This window comes from Podarcis vaucheri, assembly GCF_965113315.1.
Source record: "Podarcis vaucheri genome assembly, chromosome: 14".
Taxonomy (NCBI): domain Eukaryota; kingdom Metazoa; phylum Chordata; class Lepidosauria; order Squamata; family Lacertidae; genus Podarcis; species Podarcis vaucheri.
Genome location: NC_138752.1, coordinates 46,085,121 through 46,102,746, shown reverse-complemented (window position 1 = coordinate 46,102,746; position 17,626 = coordinate 46,085,121). Strand labels below are relative to the sequence as shown.

The 17,626-nt window shown below is 47.7% G+C and overlaps 1 protein-coding gene across 3 annotated transcripts; it reads left to right on the top strand.

Annotated features, from left to right (window-relative positions):
• Positions 1-5,583: 5,583 nt before the first annotated feature.
• PTX4 (pentraxin 4) lies at positions 5,584-17,352 on the top strand. Of its 3 annotated transcripts, XR_014213664.1 has the most exons (4): positions 5,584-6,114; positions 13,082-13,895; positions 15,720-16,888; positions 16,964-17,352. XR_014213664.1 is itself a non-coding variant. In XM_082199767.1 (3 exons), exons 1-3 carry the CDS (start codon positions 5,932-5,934, stop codon positions 16,358-16,360), a joined length of 1,638 nt encoding a protein of 545 aa, XP_082055893.1. In that variant the 5' UTR covers positions 5,584-5,931; the 3' UTR covers positions 16,361-17,352. The 3 variants fall into 3 exon arrangements, 2 of the variants coding, with proteins under 2 accessions (XP_082055893.1, XP_082055894.1); XM_082199767.1 differs by having other exon boundaries at positions 15,720-17,352; XM_082199768.1 differs by having other exon boundaries at positions 5,587-6,087; positions 15,720-17,352.
• The last annotated feature ends 274 nt before the right edge of the window (positions 17,353-17,626 follow it).

Genomic DNA, 17,626 nt, shown 5'->3' with positions numbered 1-17,626 from the left:
CAAACTGGAGGGGCGTGGTCGAAATCCCGGAACCAACGGGGTAGACTTCCGGTTCACCTCGGCGGCCATCTTTGACTGACGCGGCTTACTAAAGGTCCTCACCTGCGTCTTGAGCATAGATAGGAGGAAGTCCTAGAGCGGGAGATCAGATTTCCGGTTTTTTTTCCCCTGCGCCATCTTTGAAGTGGGCGAATGCTCCCCAAAGGGAGGGCGCCCTAACTTCTGCGTTGCTTGCGATTGGACAGCAGCTGGGTGGGCGTGTCTCTTACGCAACGCAGCGCCATAGGCGTCTGCTGTTGCTCATTTTCTCGGGGGTCGGGGGAGCATAATGGTTTACGACGGCCCTGCAGTGTAGCCTGGTATTACTTATTTATCCCATTTGTATCTTCAGCTTCTTTGAAGTGTAACAATAAAATTTAAGGTCTTATATATATAATAAATGTTCATAAATGTACCAACCAAGCACGCACATAGATCAGTACAGGAAGACCGACCTGAAACCATTTTGACTCCCAAGCTGACCAAATGTTTTCTCTGCAAGGAGGGAGGGCAGGAATTGGGTAATCACCATTTCATCAGACTACCAGGAAAGGCAATCAGATAAGGCATTATCAGATAACCTGGCAGACGGGAAAAACAACATTCAAATTTCTGTTGTAGACCACTTTTTCTGTGATGTAGGTATGATGTTTCTGGGGGTAGTCTTGGGTTACACCCCTTCTGTGATGTAGGTATGATGTATGGAGGGGTGGTCTGGAGCTCCAGGGCAGGGAATTTAAAATGTCTATACAGTGGTGCCTCGCAAGACGAAATTAATTCGTTCCGCAAGTTTTTTCTTCTTGCGAGTTTTTCGTCTTGCGAAGCACGGTTTCCCATAGGAATGCATTGAAAATCAATTAATGCGTTCCTATGGAAACCGCTTGCCAGGCTGGCGGTGCGGAGAAGGGCTTTTCTCCCCACCGCAAGCCTTCAGGACAGGTACGGGAACAGAGGGGAAGGGGCGCAGCGCTTCTCCTCTGTTCCCGGGGCTTGCGGTGGGAGGAGGGTTTTTCCTCCCCACCGCCAACATTCAGAACAGCATTCTGAATGTTGGCGGTGGGAAGGAAAACCCTCCTCCCACCGCAAGTCTTCAGGACAGCCTTCTGAAGGCTGGCGGTGGGGCAGAGAGCCCTCCTCTCGCCGCCAGCCTTCGGAGCATCCTTCCGAAGGCTGGCGGCGGGAGGAGGTCTTTCTGCCCCACCGCCAGCCTTCAGAGCAGCCTTCCAAAGGCTGGCGGTGGGGCAGAGAGCCCTCTTCCCGCCGCCAGCCTTCGGAGCAGCCTTCCAAAGGCTGGCGGTGGGGCAGAGAGCCCTCCTCCCGCCGCCAGCCTTCGGAGCATCCTTCCGAAGGCTGGCGGCGGGAGGAGGTCTTTCCGCCCCACTGCCAGGCTTTGGAGCAGGCTTCCGAAGGCTGGCGGCGGGAGGAGGTCTCTCCGCCCCACCGCCAGCCTTCGGAGGAGGTCCGAGGACAGTGGGGAAGACGCGCTGCGCTTCCCCGCTGTCCTGGAGATTTCCCTATGGGCTTTCGTCTTGCGAAGGAAGCCCATAGGGAAATTCGTTTTGCGAAGCGCCTCCAAAACCGAAAACTCTTTCGTCTAGCGGGTTTTCCGTCTTGCGAGGCGTTCGTCTTGCGGGGTACCACTGTATAAGGACAGGCACACCTTGGTTCTGGGTCCTCTTCTCCTGCGTGTGAGGGGAGCACCCTGTTGCAACAGATCCATAAAGATCAGGCTTACTAGCTGCTTTGCTTCTCAATATTCACTGGTTGGCCTCTGTTATTTTCTCCTACCAATAGGACTATACGGGCTCTTGGATACCCCATAAGGGGAAAAGGGCAGATTTTGTTTACAACACATGAAACCCAGGGGAAGTTACCTCTCACCTTTCCGTCTCATCCCCACAACAATCCTTTGAGGTGGTTTAGCTTGAAAGATTGACCCTGCAGGGGACATTGAGGCTGAGGGGAGATTCGAACCCAGGTCTCCCTGGTCCTAGTTTGATGCTTTAACTACTACCACCATACTGGCAAGTCAAATTACCACCATATTGATGGGGCCTCAAGCTCAGAGCAGCTTCTGACAACCTTGCAGTGTAGTCCAGTGTTGCTTTCCTCACGTTGCAAGGAAATGACGGGATGAGGCTAAGACTGTGGACTACAATAACCCTGCAGTGCAGCCCACTATTACCCACATTATCATCCCTGGTATGCAGGTGGTGAGCAGAGGGTGAGAGAGATAGGATTATGACAGCCCCGCAGTGCAGTCTTATTGATCTCCAGGTCACCAATTGGGACAAGGGTTAGAACAACCCCAGTGATCCAAAGGCATCGTGCATGGGCTGAGGCTCACAAACCAGTGTCTTGCCTCTGGCTCTGTAGCCTTATGAGGCTTTGCCCTCGGGTGGGAAAAATATTGCGCCTGGGAAAAGGAAGTGGGAGTCGACAGACACTCAAGGAATAGTTTCGGAGAAAAGGCTTTTATTTCTACCATCGATGAACTGGTAGAAGGAGCAAGTGTGATAAGTCACAAAAAGCATGCACGAAATTCACAGTCCTGTGCACAAGCATATATACCCCTTTCCAGTTCCCTCCTCCTTTCTCCTCCCTCAGGAGTCCTGCCCCATGTTGAGGTTCCTGAGCATGTACAGAAAGCTGTCTTGGGACTATTGTGGACTCTTGGCAGGAAAGGGGGTGAGGGGGTTTCAGTGTGTTCCAGTTGTTTCATTCTTGTGCTTTGGCATGGTTCCCGGAGAGAAAGCAAGTTGCAATGTGGTTCTGAGAAAGGCCTGAGAAGACAATGGGCTTTGTTCTCTACGTTGTTGCAATCTTTTTAGTTACAGCAAGCGGAATGTTTCTGATGCTTAGCTGCTGAGAAAATGATTTTGAAAAGCTTTTGAGAAGCTTTGAGCCTGCTTGGGGGGGGGGGTGTGACTTCGGGCCTAGGTGCGGTCACCTGTCCTCACCTTCCTTCAGCTCCAGCAAAAATAAATCCAATTAAATGGTCGTCTCCTCAAACTCCACACCGAAGTTGATGCAGCTGAATGCTTTTGCTGTCCTCTTTTTTCATGCAGACACCTTGTGCTTTTACCTCTACTGTATAGCAGTGTGAAGAGGACAGCGCAAATTAAACTAGGAGGAAACAAGAGGAAACTAGGAGGCACTGTGTTATTCCTGGAGTCCCTAACCTTATCAGAACTGGGGGTACATTTGGAAATCTAAAAATCTGCTGCAGGTACCACAAAATGCCCATTTTACAGAAGAAAAACCGGTGATGTGCAAACACAGGAAAAACACACCAAAACAAAGTTTCCAGCATTGCAGGGGGTTGGACTAGATGACCCTCGTGGTCCCTTCCAACTCTGCAATTCTATGATTCTATGAAAACAAATATGACGCAGCAAAAAACCAAGGGATTCCCACCTGGCGGGGTTTGATGTTGCCAGCTTTCAGGTAACATTTGCAGACATCTTTGTAATGCAGAGTTGGTCTGCCAACAGGCCACAGAAAGTGAACGAATGCTTGTGTCTTTTTCATTTTTGGGTTGCCACTGCTCATTATTTGCTGGTGGAGGTTGTGTCGCGCTGACCTTGCAGTGCCTAAATAAATATCCTGTTTCACAGACCATTGCTGTGTGGATTCTATTGGCCATCCAGGCTTAACCCGCAGGGTATTATTGGGTATATATTTCTGCAGCACCAGCAGTCGTGAAGCGAAGAGGTCCAGGCGAGTTGACATGTCTATGGCCTCAGAGCACATTTTGTTCTCTTTGTAGCCCCTGGATAAACGCAAGGTATTGAACCAAGTTTCAGATAGCAAAGGATTGCAACATTCTGAACCGTGCAAAAATGCCAACTCTGCCCAATTTTGCTACCTGTGGAGCAGGTGAGCAGGTTGCTGAAAGCTGGCCCTCATTCCTTGTGCTCAAAGCCAAGCATTCCCATTTTCCATCTAAGGGCCGTGTTCCAGAGTGGGCAGACTTCTGGGGGCCACATTCCACTGGTGCAGGGAGGCAACGGAGGTGACTCTTATCTTTGTACAGGAGGCTATATGATCAGCCCTTCAGCCGTAGAGTCCAAACAACAAAAATCGGAAGTTTCTTCACCTCCACTTTTCCATCCAGTTCAAGGACACATTCCAGCAAGGCCAAAAGAGGCAAGCTGGAGGAAGCTGTGGGGTGGGGCCTGTGTAGGGGGCAGGGCCTGTGGAGAGTCCCAAAGCCTGTATGGGGAGGCCTGATGAGCCACATTTAGCCCCCAGACCTGAGGTCCCCCTCCCCTGGATTTGCCTCTTTGGAAGGCAAGCGTCTCTTCCAGATGACCTGTTTAATGAGTATTCAGCCTGATTTGTTTGTGGGGAGATTAGATGATGATGCATCAAGCAGCTGTTATCCCACACTTTCTCACGAATTGTCCTGTCAACTTTCCTGAGTGGGGGAAAGCCACTTCGGGGGTGGGAGGAGTTAGTTTTGCAAGAGCTCCAAATCAGACTTATTGGCACACTCTGAATTTACTGAATACAGTGGTACCTTGGTTGTCAAACTTACGACTCCCGGAACCATTCAAAAACCAAGGCGCGACTTCTGATTGGCTGCAAGAGCTTCCTGCACTCAAGCGGAAGGCATGTCAGATGTTCAGCTTCCAAAAAAGTTCTCAAACCGAAGACTTACTTCCGGGTTTGCAGCGTTCGGGAGCCAATTTGTTCAGGAGCCAAGCGTGTCGGGAACCAAGGTGCCACTGTAAATGCATACCTTCCAGGTGCCCCGGGAATAAACAGGACATCCAATTTCCCCCCGCACAAGATCTCGGTGGCCATTTTGGGTGCTGTGCTCTCACACTGCGCAATCGCCCTGAAAAAACTCCCGGGGGGGGGTTGTAATATCACACAGCCCCCCCTAAAGTGTATGTTTCTGGGTGCTGTGTAAGATCTATCCCTGAGAAAAGGGGAGAGCAAGGTGCAGGTCACATGACTCACCCAGGAGCCCATCCCGGAAGACACATGTCCTTGTTTTACTTCAGAAAAAGTTGGTAATATATATACAGTGGATGCTCGGGTTGCGAAGATGATCTGTGCGGGATGCACGTTCGCAACCCACAGCGTCCACAACCTGCAGTGGTGTGTCTGCGCACGTGTGGGTTGTGATTTGGCACTTCTGCACATGCGCAAAGCGCGATTTAGTGCTTCTGCACATGCGCAACCGCCGAAACCCAGAAGTAACCCTTTCCAGTACTTCCGGGTTTCGGCGGTCTGTAACCCAAAAAAACGCAACCTGAAGCGTCTGTAGCCCGAGGTATCACTGTGTGTGTGTGAGAGAGAGAGAGAGAGAGAGAGAAAGAGAGAGAGAGAGAGGGAGGGAGAGAATATAAAGACTGAGGGCACAAGGAGAAGGGGGTGACAAAGGACGAGATGGTTGGACAATGTTCTCGAAGCTACTAACATGAGTCTGACCAAACTGCGGGAGGCAGTGGAAGACAGGAGTTCCTGGCATGCTCTGGTCCATGGGGTCACGAAGAGTCAGACACGACTAAATGACTAAAGAACATATGAATGAAATAAGCCGCCAACTTAGTAACCAGGCTTCTCCTGATTTCCAGGTCCTGGAAGGAACTCCAAAAAACCAAGCAAGGTTCTCCCTCCCCCAGGCAATGTCTCCACGCGGCTGCCAAGCTCTGAGACTAAACTTGGCTTCTTGGGAATGCCAGAGAAGTCTGTGGAACTCATCTATTCTGAGAACAAACTAGGGTCTCTTTTTAGCTTGGTGGGAGGACCTTGGGCTTCTAGAAGCAAAGGAAGGGATCGCGGCAGCCGCTTTCTGAATAGTGTAGTGTTAAGAGGGGGACTCTTCTACAGACGCTGAACCCTGTCTTCTGTGTTCCCACCTAGAGCATCACCCCAAAGATGTGTGTGGCTCTTGGGATGCTGGGAACACGGAAAATGTTGTCCGTCTTCATGATCCTTGCCGCTGTCTGTCTTCAGGGTACCTTGGTCCAGCAGCCTGGGACAGCGGAGCGAAGGAAGCTATTCTTCGAAAGGTTTAGACGATTGGAAGAGCAGGTGAGCCTAGCATGGATTGTCATTATCGTAAGTTCACCAAATAATGTTCTTGATAGTGGATCCTGCCGTCTGACTAATGTAGATCTGTATCTATTATTCTGGGCTCTGGAATTTGCTGACAGTCTAACCTGGGGTGGACGCAACCTGTTAAACTCATTCGCAAACTAAAATCCAAATCTGATCATTCAAAATTCCACAAATATTTAATTTGTTCCAGACTTCAAATTAAACCACGAGAGTTTGCCCCTTTTTTATGTACAAGGTTTTGTTACCCGTATTCCCATCTCGCCATAAGATTTATTTTAGCTCAGTAAAACTAAAACGGTTGAATTCCACAATGTTTCGAAAAACCAGCTTCTTAATTATTGGTATTCATGCCTTTTGGACATGTAGGTTGTGTATCGAGTATTTTTCCATACAAAGTTTGTTTGCTTTTCAAAATTAAGATGCTAGGTTTCTTACCAGCCCTTCACAGTAAGTTCCCAGAGCAGGAGACAACAATATAATATACAGTTATGAAAACAGATAAAACAATTACAGTTATAAAAAACAACAACTAGTGAAATCATTCCAGCCAGAACAGAACAGTAAGTTCTGTGCGGGTTGCACAGAATAAAAACAAGCTGCCAGGGTCTTTGTTCTTCATCAAAGGCTGGAAATTATTTTTTTCCCCCCATTTTATACCTTTGATTTGAACTTAGCATTATTCCTGGCGCTGGTAGATATTGCTCTAATAAAATATCCAGGTTATCTTTGAGGTGCTCTTTTGTTCTGCCTTGATATTCCCAGAATGACTTCTTGTTGGGCTCAGCCTTTTTACCTGTTAATTTCTCAAGAGAGCCGATCGTACACAGGACTTTGTAGTTAGATTTCTAGCTAATATTTGTTTGGGTTTCTCCAGTGCCCTTCAGCAGGCAACACCAGGCAGTGTGTATTTAAAAGAAGATCTAAAACGATAACCACCTAAGAAAATAACAGTTCAGGATTTACGCAAAGCATAAGGTGTCGCTTCTGAGATATGAATGCACTATATGAGCTTATTATATGAACTCTGCCATTGACACCCCCCTTTGTCCAGCTGCCATTTTGTTTCATTTGCAATATGATGTATTACATAAATAAATAACAAAACCTGTTATGTCCAACTGACCTACTGGAGTTAACAGAACAACTGCACTATTATGTACCTGCCCATGCTGATAAGAGAAAGTAGTAGCCCTTGAGGGAGAATTCAATTCAGCTTGCATTAATTAAATGTGACCTTACCTAATTCCCTGAAATCACACAGCCATACTTTGAAATTCTTCAAATTTTGCATTTTACTTCTCCAGCCAATTAATGTGTCCAAAAATGCATATGCTACTGTATAATGTATACTAAAGACACTTGTTAGTGAAAATTAAATGCATTAAAGATACATTATTGCTTTGCAAAGATGTGCATATTGGACAAAGCTGCAGGCAAAAATGTGTCTATTAGGAATAAAATCCGGATGAATTTTTATTAGGACTGGCAATCTTTGTTATATGTGAAGAGCTTTACTTCAAACTGGGAAGATGAGAAACCAGAACTTGGCAGATTCACTCATCCCTGCTCAGAATGCTCCTTGCAAGCTACTAAAGAACCATACCAAATACATTTAATGCACATAACCTCCCTTTCAACAATCCCGGGAGCTATAGTATCCCTGTCACAGAGCTATAAGTCCCAGCACTCTTAACAAACTACAGTTCCCAAGATCCTGGGGGTGGGGAGCTATGTGCTTTAAAAGTGTGTTGGATATGCTTTAAAAGTATGGCGTGGATCTGCCTCAAACGAGAAAAGGATATGTTTAGCCTGGAAAAGAGGAGACTGAGAGGAGATATGACAACCGTCTTCAAATATCTCAGGGGCCGTCACGTGGAAGATGGAGCAAGCTTGTTTTCTCCTGCCCTGGCAGGTAGGACTTGAACCAGTGGCTTCAAGTTACAAGAAAGGAGACTCCGACTCAATATCAGGAACGAACTCCCTCCGAAACCCAGAAGTAAGCCGTTCCGGTACTTCCAGGTTTCGGCGCATCAGTAACCTAAAAAAACACAACCTGAAGTGTCTGTAACCCGAGGTATGACTGTACAGTGATACCTTGGTTTCCGAATGCCTTAGTTGTCAAACAAATCAGCTCCCAGACGCCACAAACCCAGAAGTAAGTGTTCCAGTTTGCGAATGTTTTTCGAAAGCCGAACGTCCGACGTTGCTTCCAATTGAGTGCAGGAAGCTCCTGCAGCCAATCGGAAGCTGCACCTTGCCTTTTGAACGGTTTCAGGAGCCGAATGGATTCCCGGAATGGATTAAGTTCTAGAACTAAGGTACCACAAAACCAAGGGATCCATTTGAACCAAGATGAAATGAAAACCGTTACGGTTCATGGGTGAAAGAGAGCTTGCTGAATAGCACCAGTACAGTCATACCTCGGGTTACAGACACTTCAGGTTGGGTTACTTCCGGGTTTCCGCGGTTGCGCATGTGCAAAAACGCTAAATCACGCTTTGTGCATGTGCAGAGACGCCAAATCGCAAGCCACAGGCACGCAGACGCGGGTTGCGAACGCTGTGGGTTGCGAACGTTCATCCCACATGGATCACGTTCACAACTTGAGCGTCCACTGTACCAGTAAGAGACAAGGCCAGGAGTCCAAATGGGGAGAAGCAGTGGGTGTTGTGGCGTGAGTTGTCTGCCCAGCAACCAGCTATAACAGGCGCTGGTAAATAAAGCAATTGATTCTTGAGAGGCACCCTTTCCAGGACTAGCAGGGAAGAGTCCCAATTTAGAGAAATGAAAGGGAACGTTGTGGGTTGTTGGGCGGGAGGTGCTGTTCTATCTTCAGATGAGGCAAACACCCATTCTTGCTGGCCCTCTGGCGCTACTGAGATAATAGCGATAACTCGCTGCTGTGGTCGAAGCAGGAGACATCTGTTTGCAGTCCTCTGTGATGCTCAAGAGAATGCACCCACCAAAAATAGTGGAATTGGCAGCTGGCGGCAAAGAAGTCTGGGTGCCGCTCCAGTCGCCGTGATTCATTAGGCTTGGGGTCATGTTTCCCTTTAAAAGTTAGTGGGAGTAGCTGCTGTTGTGATATCTATTCAGCCCTTGGCAGCCCTGCTAGGATTAGCCCATAACCTCTTACCAGCAACCACAAGCGTGTGTTAGATTGTGCTTTATTGTTATTCATAATAAACTGAGGCAGCGTACACGCCATTCATTGACGCACACAGTTTCCCATAAAGAATCTGGGGGAACCTTAGTTTGTCAGCAGTGCTGGGAGTTGTAGCTTTGTGAGGGAGTAAACTGCAGTTCCCGACATTTTCTGGGGGAAGCTAAGTGCTTAAGTTGCTGGGGCAACTCAGTCAGATGGGTGGGTTACAAATTATTGTTATTGTTATCATCATCATCATCATTATTATCAGTGCTTTTTTTCTTAAGAAATGTTTAAGGGTACTCTCATTTGACTCAAGAAAACCACCATTTTATAGTTCAAATTGGGGGAAATAAATAAAGTAAATGGACAAAAGTACAAAGATTCACAAAATGTTTAGGAGTATACATACCCCTGCATACCCCCAGAAAAAAGTACATGATGATGATGATGGTGATTATGGCAGCCTGCCTGCATTTCACAGGGAAGCCTTTTAATGTGCAATGTTTTATTATGTTTTTATATGTGTTGGAAGGTGCCTAGAGTGGCTGGGGAAACCCAGTCAAATAGGTGGGGAACAAATAATAGAATTATATTTCTATTGTTATTGTTTTTACTAGAATGGGAGCAAATGAACAAGAGCTGCCTTTTCACCCCCTTCGTTTTCCCCACAGCAATATTTCATGGATAAGGTGAAATTCTTGGGGGCAGGCAGGGGAGAATTGCAGTGGCCAGCCACATCCCCGCCAACAGTCAAACCTAAAGCTGGCCCTGCGTAGATGCACAAAGCATTTAAAAAATAATAATCAAGATTCCTTATGCTCCATTCCTCTCCGTGTTTCCTCCTGCCCAGGGTCCTGCCCTCTGCCTGCCCCCCAGAGCTGGTGCATCAACCTTTCCTCCTTGCCTGCTCTCGAGTTGCCATTATGAGCTGCCCAAGGGAGGAGGCCAGTAGCAGAGGCCATGGAGAGGCAATGGGATAAGACCTCACAGCCGATGCCCACTGCAGCCGCAGCTGCCGCTGCCACTGCCACCTGGGACAAACGCCGTCTCATCCTCCTTCCTGAGCTCAGTGGCGGCAGCAGTGGCGGGGGAAATCGGGACATTCTGGGATCAAATCAGAAGCCAAGAAGGCTTTCGAAATTCCCAGACTTTCTCTGGAAAATCCAGGACACTTGGAAGGTGTGCGGCCACCATCTTGCTTTCCCCAGAAAGCCCTGTTCTGAGGTGCTGTTTTGAATTTGAGCCCCACGTCAGGCAAAATATTCCTGCAATGCAAGGTTGTTGGACTAGATGACTCTCGTGGTCTCTCCCGATTCTATGATTTTAAGTTTATCTCACTGGAGACCATTAGCCCGAGTTATTGACCTAACCCAAGGGTGTCACAAGCTTGTGACGATTACAGTCTCCATAACCATTTACCTATTGATTTCCAGAGGGTTGGGGGACCTTTGGCCCTCCAGATGTTGCTGGACTACAACTCCCATCGTCCCTGACCATTGGTCATGCTGGCCAGAGGCTGATGGCGAGTCAGAGCTCAGCCGCACCTCCAGGGCATCAGGATTCCAATTCCTGGCCTATCAGGAACTCACAACTTTTGAGGAACTTTTGAAGCTTCCCCAAGGGAGCTTGTCAGCTAGGAAATAATGACGTGAAGCGTTTTGGATCAGAAATAGCAAAATAAACCCGTTCATGAGTATAAGTCACTCGTGAATGGTTTCCAGTTAACACTATAAATAACGGCAGCCCTTACTGTAGAGATATAAATAGAGCTGAGTGAATTCATGGGCTCCAAGGAGTCCAGTGGAAAAATGTAACCTTGCCTCCAGATCCTAAGATCTCGCTCAACCCATTTCACAAGCACGCATCAGACTGCCATGCTCCTGGGAGTGACCTCAATAAGTCTGCTCCGTCCAGCTCCATCTCTTTTCATGACATTTTGGAGCTACTTCTATGTTCGGCACCATGCACATGTGTGCAATTGTGCATCGTTCAGACGTGCCTAAACCGGGAGCGGCCTGTACAGTGGTACTTTGGGTTAAGTACTTAATTTGTTCTGGAGGTCCGTTCTTAACCTGAAACTGTTCTTAACCTGAAGCACCACTTTAGCTAATGGGGCCTCCCGCTGCCGGCGTGCCGTCGGAGCACAATTTCTGTTCTCATCCTGAAGCAAAGTTCTTAACCTGAAGCACTATTTCCGGGTTAGCGGAGTCTCTAACCTGAAGCGTTTGTAACCCGAGGTACCACTGTACTTGGCTGGACAGCCGCACTGCAAAATGGGGAGAATTTTGAAGGAGGGCTGCATTTTGGCTTGCAGCTTGCTTCCAAAATTGCAAATTAAGTCGGCTTGCCTTTCAATGCAAGCTGCATCAAATTTCTCCCCTGTTCCTATCTGGAGATACTGCTGGGGGCCAGATAGAAAGTACTTAAGGGCCACCTTTCGTTCTCTGCCCCTTCCCTCAACCCTTTGCTGATGCAAGTCTGGATCTGCAGTGTGCCTCACATTCCTCAGCCTCTCTAGGAGCCCTCCAGAAACCTAACCTAACCTAACTGGGTGAAATATACTCAGAGTCGAGAATGGATTTCATGCTCTTTATTCAGCTCATAGTGGTGAGGAGGAATGGAAGTTCCCCCAGAATGTCTGCTTTATATACATTATTTACACAATGGGCCCCACGTGATTGGCTAATTCCGGGATTCTCCTGTAGGCCAGTCAGGTTGCGGATTCACTTCTACCTGGAGCTAGATTGGGTGACTCCTGTGGACCAATCAGACTGCTGCATTCTGTTGTTGTTTTTTTTAATAAGATATTTATTAAGATTTTCAAGAAATTACAAAAAGAAAAAGAAAAAATACAAAATACAAAATACAAAATAAAAACTGTTAAAAAACAATTCAGTCTTTCCATCACATATTTTTCATTTGCTTATTTCCCGGACCTCCTCACGCCTTCCTTTTCTGTATTCCAGTTCAAATTGTTAATTCAGCAAATCCCTCCCCTCTTCATTCATCTTAATCTTCAATTTTTAAATATTATAACATTAAATTTTTACCTGTTAATAACCATTTTCTCATATTCCCTTATAGCATTACAGCAAAAGACCACTTAGTTTCTATCCAACATCATTCTAACATTCATTAATTTTACAGTATTTCTGTAGATAATCTTTGAACTTTTTCCAATCTTCTTCCACCGACTCTTCTCCCTGGTCTCGGATTCTGCCAGTCATTTCTGCCAGTTCTATATAGTCCATCACAGACTGCTGCATTCTAAATCCTATTGTTCTAGGACCAATCAGACTGCTGCATTCTGAATCCTATTGTTCTAGGACCAATCAGACTGCTGCATTCTGGACCCTATTGTTCTAGGACCAATCAGACTGCTGCATTCTGGACCCTATTGTTCTAGGACCAATCAGACTGCTGCATTCTGAATCCTATTGTTCTAGGACCAATCAGACTGCTGCATTCTGAATCCTATTGTTCTAGGACCAATCAGACTGCTGCATTCTGAATCCTATTGTTCTAGGACCAATCAGACTGCTGCATTCTGGACCCTATTGTTCTAGGACCAATCAGACTGCTGCATTCTGAATCCTATTGTTCTAGGACCAATCAGACTGCTGCATTCTGAATCCTATTGTTCTAGGACCAATCAGACTGCTGCATTCTGGACCCTATTGTTCTAGGACCAATCAGACTGCTGCATTCTGAATCCTATTGTTCTAGGACCAATCAGACTGCTGCATTTTGGATCCTATTCAACTCAGTACATGACACTGGGTTTTTCTCCATTCCCCCCTCACCCTAACTGTTTTCCAGTTCCGGCGGTTCCAGGAGGTCACCCTGACGCGCCTTCAGGAGATTGCTGGGAATTACAACGTCTCCTACAACATTGACGCCAAGTTTGAGCAGCTGCTGAGCAAGCACCAGGGCCTGGAGTCCGCTGCCAACGAGAGCCACGCAGCCACGCAGGAGGAGCTGAGTCACTTGAAAGCTCTGGTGAAGAAGCTGCAGAACATGGGCAAGAAGCAAGACTCGAAGTTGGGAGCCCTGGAAGAAGCCTTGCGCGAGAGGGACCGCGAGAAGGCGGCAGAGAGGCAGCAGGAGCGAGCGCTCCTGGCCAACTTAACCCAAGAAGTCGAGAGCCATCGAGAGGACACCCAGGCCGTGCACGCTGGCCACAGGATCCTCCAGAAAGCCCTGGAGAGTCTTCAGGATGCCCTCAAAAGCCAGGGGAGCAAGCTGGATGAGTTGGAGCAGCAGCTGAAGAACCCCGCGCACAATGAGGTCCTTCTGCCGAACCCCCTAACTGCGGCTCAGCTGCTGAACCGGGTCCCCCAAGAGCAGGAACCAGAGGCAGCCGGCGGGCAGAACCCTACTGTGAAAAAGCTCCATGGGAAGCATCGCCAGAGGAAGAAACTGCTTCAGGAGAGCACGCGGCTTGCAGCCCAGTCTCAGGGCAGAGGGCTGCAGAGCGGATCGCCTCCGGGTAAGGAAGCTGCGCAGCAGCAGGAGGCAGAAGCGGAACAGTCTCATCCGCCGGAGCCACAAGCACTCAGGCAACAGCAAGCGGTCATAGACAAGGCCCCTGAAGAGCAGTCGCAGTCAGAGGCGCCTCGGAAACCAGGGACAAGTACGTGTAGATGAGCTGAACCAGATTTATCCTGCCGGAATGGCCCTGCTAAGCTACCCAGAGGTGGTAATAGCAGCAGTGCCGTACAGTCGATAGCCATTGGTAGCTTGAAGGAGACTTTGTGACCAGGGAGATGGCTCAGTCAGTAGAGCATGAGATTCTTAACCTCAGTGCCGTGGGTTTGAGCCCAACGTTGGGCGAAAGATTCCTGCGTTGCAGGGCGTTGGATTAAATGACCCTCATGGTCTCTTCCAACACAACAGTTCGATTATTCCCTTACCACCTTTGGTCTTTGGAACCTCTCTCCTGGAATATCTTCCCAGAGAGAGAACAATTCGGGTCCCATCCACACCATACATTTAAAGCATTCATTCGGACATATCCAGGCATCTGCCCACTTCATGCCGTTATTAAAGCTATAGCTAACGGCTTAAAAAAAAAGGTAAAGGACCCCTGACAGTTAAGTCCAGTCGCGAACGACTCTGGGGTTGCGGCACTCATCTCGCTTTACTGGCTGAGGGAGCCGATGTTTGTCCGCAGACAGTTTTTCTGGGTCCTGTGGCCAGCATGACTAAGCCGCTTTTGGCAAAACCAGAGCAGCTCACAGAAACGTTGTTTACCTTCCCACCAGAGTGGTACCTATTTATCTGCTTGCACTTTGAGGTGCTTTCAAACTGCTAGGTTGGCAGGAGCTGGGACCGAGCAACGGGAGCTCACCCTATCACGGGGATTCGAACTGCCAACCTTCTGATCGGCAAGCCCTAAGCTCAGTGGTTTAGACCAATGCTCCACAGATAATAATAATAATAATAATAATAATAATAATAATAATAATAATAATTTATTATTTATACCCCGCCCATCTGGCTGGGCCTCCCCAACCACTCTGGGCGGCTTCCATAAAAACCAAAAATGCAGTAAAATATCACACGTTAAAAACTTCCCTGAACAGGGCTGCCTTAAGATGATAATATTAATAATACTGGCAACAAAGGGCATTCATGACATGTAGCTCTAGAGAGAGTAAATTTTTCTTATGAGCATCCATTGGCCGAATTATTAGCTTAGAGAGTATGCAGAATCTATACTTATCCTTTGTCTATCTATCGGACTACATCTGCATAGTTCCAATATTGCTTTAAAAATGGCCATTTAATGTGGTCAAATGCTTTTTCAGTGTCCATAAAAAAGAAATGCTCCCATTCTTTTGATTTTTAAACCATGTAAATAATTTTTAGGGATGTGGATGGTGCTGTGGGTTAAACCACAGAGCCTAGGACTTGCTGATCAGAAGGTCGGCGGTTTGAATCCCTGTGACGGGATGAGCTCCCGTTGCTCAGTCCCTGCTCCTGCCAACCCAGCAGTTCGAAAGCACGTCAAAGTGCAAGTAGATAAATAGGTACCACTCTGGTGGGAAGGTAAACAGCATTTCCGTGCGCCGCTCTGGTTCGCCAGAAGTGTCTTAGTCATGCTGGTCACATGACCTGGAAGCTGTACACTGGCTCCCTCGGCCAATAAAGCGAGATGAGCGCCGCAGCCCCAGAGTCGGTCACGACAGGACCTAATGGTCAGGGGTCCCTTTACCTTTACCTTTACCTTTAAATAACTTTTATGAATTTACTTACGCTCTCAGCCATTCTTCTGCCTTTTGCAAAGCCTAATTTTTCAACATATTGATAAAATTTCACAAATAATTGAAATGTTGATCCTTAACTTTATATCTCAGATGAGCAGTGCTATTGGTCTCGGGCAGGGGCAGTTCCCAGATTTGACACTTGTTAAACTTGTAGGCTTGATCGCCTCTTTCTCTCTCTTTCCCCACAGTCTGCAACGTGGATTCCATGCTGTTTTTCCCTAACGCTTCCACAGAGAACTTTGCCACGTTCACGCCAGGTTTCCAGGCTGGCCTGCTTGAACTGAGCCTCTGCAGTTGGGTGAGCACCAGCGCCAACTACCTGGGCACCATCCTGTCTTATGCCACTGAGGATAATGACAACAAGCTGGTACTCCACGGCCGCGATGCTGCACCCCGGAACTCCATCCACTTTGTCATTGGCGACCCTGCCTTTCGGGAGCTGCCGGTGGGACGGATCCTGGATGGCAAGTGGCACCACATCTGTGTCATCTGGTCCTCCATCCAGGGGCGATACTGGTTCTATGTGGACAGGAGGTTGGCTTCCATGGGCTCCAAGTTCCAGAAGGGCTACGAGATTCCCCCCCAAGGGTCTCTTGTACTGGGTCAGGAGCAAGACACAGTGGGTGGTGGGTTCGAACCCTCGGAGTCCTTTGTGGGCTACCTGGCCGGCCTTGCCATATGGGATCGTGCCCTCTCACCCGGAGAGGTCTCAGGCATCGCCATCGGAAGAGGCCTGCCCCGTGGCACAATCTTCACCCTGGCAAACATCTCTGCCCTCCACGGAGCGCTGCAGAAGGTGAACTGCACTTGCCTCGAACACTGCCTGTAATTCTCCCCATTTCATACCCACACAGGGCAACCTGCAACCCAGGCAGATAGGATGAGCTTGGGAGCAGGGTGGGGTTGGGGCGCCGCGTCTCCTGAAGTATAATGTGGCAAAGATATTGTTGAAGGATGCTGTGGCTGCCTCGGAGGCAGATAGCTCCCGCCGCCGCCAGCAGCAGGTTCAGAAGCCAGCAAGAAACAGATAAATGAACTCTCAGCAAACAGCACAATGGATGGGAGCTCAGCTCAGCACTGTCTATTCAGAACGCAGTTTACACCACAAAGTGTTGGCGATCATTCCCTTCCCTGCCGTTTAGCTCTCCGGTACCTGCCCTCCTTCTGCCCTTGCAATTTCCTCCCTCCAGCCCCTTTGATAGTCTCTGGTTACTTCCAGCTGACCTGGTTTGAAAGCAAACACCTGGTGCGTTTAGTGTGACAAAGCATTGGATAGCAAACTCAATCTGGCAGCAGGTTAGACAATGTCAGCTAGTTTTTCAGCATCCTTTCTAACTGTTTTATCACGTTGCATCAAGTACTCGATATTCCACAGTTTCCCAGTGCATTTGACTGTCCTTGCTACTAAAAAAGTCTGATTTATTTTTTAAAGTGGGTTTGTAAGAGCACCAGATCCACGTTAATTGCTGGTATGTGATTGAATCCCACCCGAAAATAGCAGCAGTCCAGATTCTGGAAGCGCCTCCAGCCCTCTGGGCCTCACCTCTGAAGACAGACTTGCCATTTCTTCCCCTCAGCCTCCTGCCGCTTCAGTCTCATTCTGGATTGATTGTAAAAAATGGGCAGGCGAGTTTTGAGAACCAAACTGACATGTTGAGAGTGAAAGCTGGGTAGATCCTGTCTAGTTTTTGGCTATGTACTGCCAATGCATTTTTTGTCCAGTTGCTGAAGCTGCAGTGGCAGCAACAACACACCTCTTAACAGCACCACTGCAGAATAGTGGGAAGCAGGAGAAGTCAAGACGTAGCAAACACGACAACAATTTAGTCAATGGGGCTTGTGCAGGAGGACTTCCTGGTAGCTTGTGCATCATCTTATCTTTCTTTTTTTTAAAAAAAATAAATTTATTTTCAATTACAAAAATCCAATATATGCCACATTATATCAATACCAAATTGCCATTCCAATTCAAATATCAATCACTTAAAATGCCAATTACACGTTTTAGATAGCCCCCCGTGTGCTAGATTTCAAGGTAAGATAATTTCATTTAATTCTGCTTCCAAAGACTTATTTAATCCAATTACATTTCAAT

Coding starts and splice junctions, on each gene's coding strand:
- PTX4 (XM_082199767.1), top strand. CDS start 5,932: ATGTGTGTGGCTCTTGGGATGCTGGGAACACGGAAAATGTTGTCCGTC. Junction 6,115..13,081: donor TAGCATGGATTGTCATTATC/GTAAGTTCACCA, acceptor ACTGTTTTCCAG/TTCCGGCGGTTCCAGGAGGT. Junction 13,896..15,719: donor GCCTCGGAAACCAGGGACAA/GTACGTGTAGAT, acceptor CTTTCCCCACAG/TCTGCAACGTGGATTCCATG.